The 2,760-nt window shown below is 37.2% G+C and overlaps 1 protein-coding gene across 1 annotated transcript; it reads right to left on the bottom strand.

Annotated features, from left to right (window-relative positions):
• Positions 1 to 531: 531 nt before the first annotated feature.
• On the bottom strand, positions 532 to 2,509 carry LOC120091187 (CBL-interacting serine/threonine-protein kinase 25-like). The gene has a single exon (XM_039049087.1). It carries the CDS (start codon positions 2,220 to 2,222, stop codon positions 888 to 890), a length of 1,335 nt encoding a protein of 444 aa, XP_038905015.1. The 5' UTR covers positions 2,223 to 2,509; the 3' UTR covers positions 532 to 887.
• Positions 2,510 to 2,760: the final 251 nt, after the last annotated feature.

Raw genomic sequence — 2,760 nt, 5'->3', positions numbered from 1 at the left:
ATATCGGGAGATTTTCAAAGTAGAAAAATAAGGAAAATTATTTACATAAAATAGTAAAATTTTAATCTTCTTTGATAGAAATTGATAGAAGCGGATAGAAATCTATCATGTCTATCAATATTTTTTTTATTTCAGTAAATAATTTGATATGTTTTCTATCCATACAAATTTCCCCTTCATATCTTTTTTAACTCAAATGGACTTTTTTTATCAGTTTATTCTTATGATTCCAATTTTAGTTGTTTATTTGTTTAGTATTTTAGTCATTTAATATTTTTCAATATAATATTAAAATATTACATTTTGCCACTATCCTAATAGTAAGGATGTTTTGCCATTTTTCAAATCACACACAAAATGATAGAAATAACCATTCATTTATACAAAACTAAATTTAACTTGAGACTTCATAAACATAAACTTATTAAAATTGGAAGTGAAAAATAGTTGTCAACACTAGTTACTAGGGCTGGGATAAAATTATTTTTTTAAAAAAAAAAAGAAAAGAAAAGAAAAGAAAAGTACCAAGGATAAGAATTGTATTATATGTCAAAAATTTATATTCAAGACCCCCAAAAACATTAGACAAATTACAAATGGTCAAAGCCCATATAACATAAATTTGTTATATGAAATTTATCAAAACTAATAAACTGATCACTCTTTAACAAAGCCAAGTATTTTACAAGCAAATCCTATTAAGTATTCACAAAGTTGACCAATTCCAAACACATAGCTATCAACTCACACTGTCTTCTAATCTAAACCAGAACCATTCAATGCCATACTTTAGTCTATACATTCTTCCCTCCTCCAAACACATTAAAAAGGGAATTTCAAAGAGAAATTCCTGTCCATCATGCACAAAAATGGCTTCTTTTTCTCCCTCAATGGTCATTTTGCAAAGAATCCACTGTTAATAGGCACTCATTCTCTCCTTGCCAGCTCCAAACTATGTCTTTCAATGCAGGCCTCACATCCTTCTCACAAAACTTATTGTACTCCAAAGTGTCGCCGGTTGATTTCGAGAACTCGACCACCGCCAGCTCCGGTGCCACCTCGTAAACCTCTGCGGTGACTGCCAATTTCCCTTTCCTCCCTTCCTCCTTGGCCTGCAGTCTCACCTTGAACTCCCTCAGGTTAGTAGCCTTGAAGTTGAGCTTCACGGCTAGAGATTGAAGCTTGGCTATAATTGCTGAAGGAGAGCATTTTGAAGTGAAAATGGAGCCTCGTCTCTTCTTGCTTTCAAACAAACTAGATAAGTCAAAACCAGAGGACATTGAGGAAATGAACTCAAAGGCATTGTAAAAAGGAGGAGATGACAAAAACTTGGGATTTGCTAATTCAGAGAATTCATTGCTGAATTCATCTTTCTCAGCGAATGAAACTGGTTTTGTGAAGCCCTTTTGAAACCAAGGACTCTGCATTATCTCAACCATTGAAGCTCTCTTTTGAGGATCAACAACTAGAAGCTTAGACACCATTTCCATGGCTTCTGAAGAAAACCATGGAGGAAATTCAAACTCCGCCTTGAAAATCTTTCTATACAACTTCATCACATTATCAGCTCGAAATGGCAGTGTCCCAGCAAGCAACACAAACAAAATCACCCCACAAGACCAAATATCCGCCTTAGCGCCATCGTAGCCCTTCTTTCTGAGCACCTCAGGCGCCACATATGCCGGAGTTCCACACCGTGTGTGAAGCAAACCGTCGATCCGGAGCTGCTCCGGCAGGGCAGAGAGGCCAAAATCAGAGACCTTCAAATTCCCATTCTCGTCAAGAAGGAGATTTTCAGGCTTCAAATCACGGTGAGAGACACCACGGCTGTGGCAAAAGTCCACGGCGGAGATAAGTTGTTGAAAATACTTTCTTGCTCCATCTTCAGTCAATTTTCCTTGTTGAGACAATTTCACAAACAGTTCGCCTCCATTAACATACTCCATCACAAAATACACCTTCGATTTCGTAGCCATTACTTCTTTCAATTCCACAATATGGGGATGACGAACCAACCCCATGACAGAAATTTCTCGCCGGATTTGCTCAAGAAGCCCCTCTTTCTTCACCCTGTCCTTGAGGATCACTTTAATGGCGACACTCTCGTGGGTCATCAAGTTTCTTCCATAATAGACCTTGGCAAAGGTCCCTTTACCCAATAGCCGACCCATTTCGTATTTCCCAAACAGAACATTCATCCGCGGCGGCGCCTCACCCGCCATCTCCGATTTCACTTCAAGGAAGGCTAAAAACAGAGTTTCCAACAAGGGGTTTTAACATTTTGATGAGAAAACAGGAAGGGGGAGAAAAGGGTAGGTGTAAGAGTGAGGTGTGGGGGAGAAACAGGGGAATTGGATAATGGAAATGATGATTATAAAGAAAGAGGAGAAGATTTGAAAGAGATCCAGGCAAGCCAAAGCCATTGAAGAAAAGAACAGAAGAGAAGAGAAAATGGTTTAATTTTGTTGGTGTTGGTTGCAGTGGGCTGTCACAAATCACAATCGGCACATAGAAATATCTAGGTTTTTGCTATTTAAATAATTGAGAATGTTTCTCCCGTTGAATGTTTGCCACGTGGACCTTTGTGGGTCCAAAAACTAGAGCAATAAGCCAATAATTCAGTGTAGAGCTCTTTATTTATTTATTTATTTATTTATTTTCAGTTTAAAGCTTGGATTATCTTTTGGATTCTTTTTTTTCTTTTTTTCTTTTCTGTTTTGAAATTAGATTAGACAGAATTTTTTATTGAAGAATAGGTGA

Source organism: Benincasa hispida, chromosome 11 (assembly GCF_009727055.1).
Source record: "Benincasa hispida cultivar B227 chromosome 11, ASM972705v1, whole genome shotgun sequence".
Lineage (NCBI taxonomy): Eukaryota > Viridiplantae > Streptophyta > Magnoliopsida > Cucurbitales > Cucurbitaceae > Benincasa > Benincasa hispida.
This window is presented reverse-complemented; position numbering and strand designations above follow the sequence as displayed.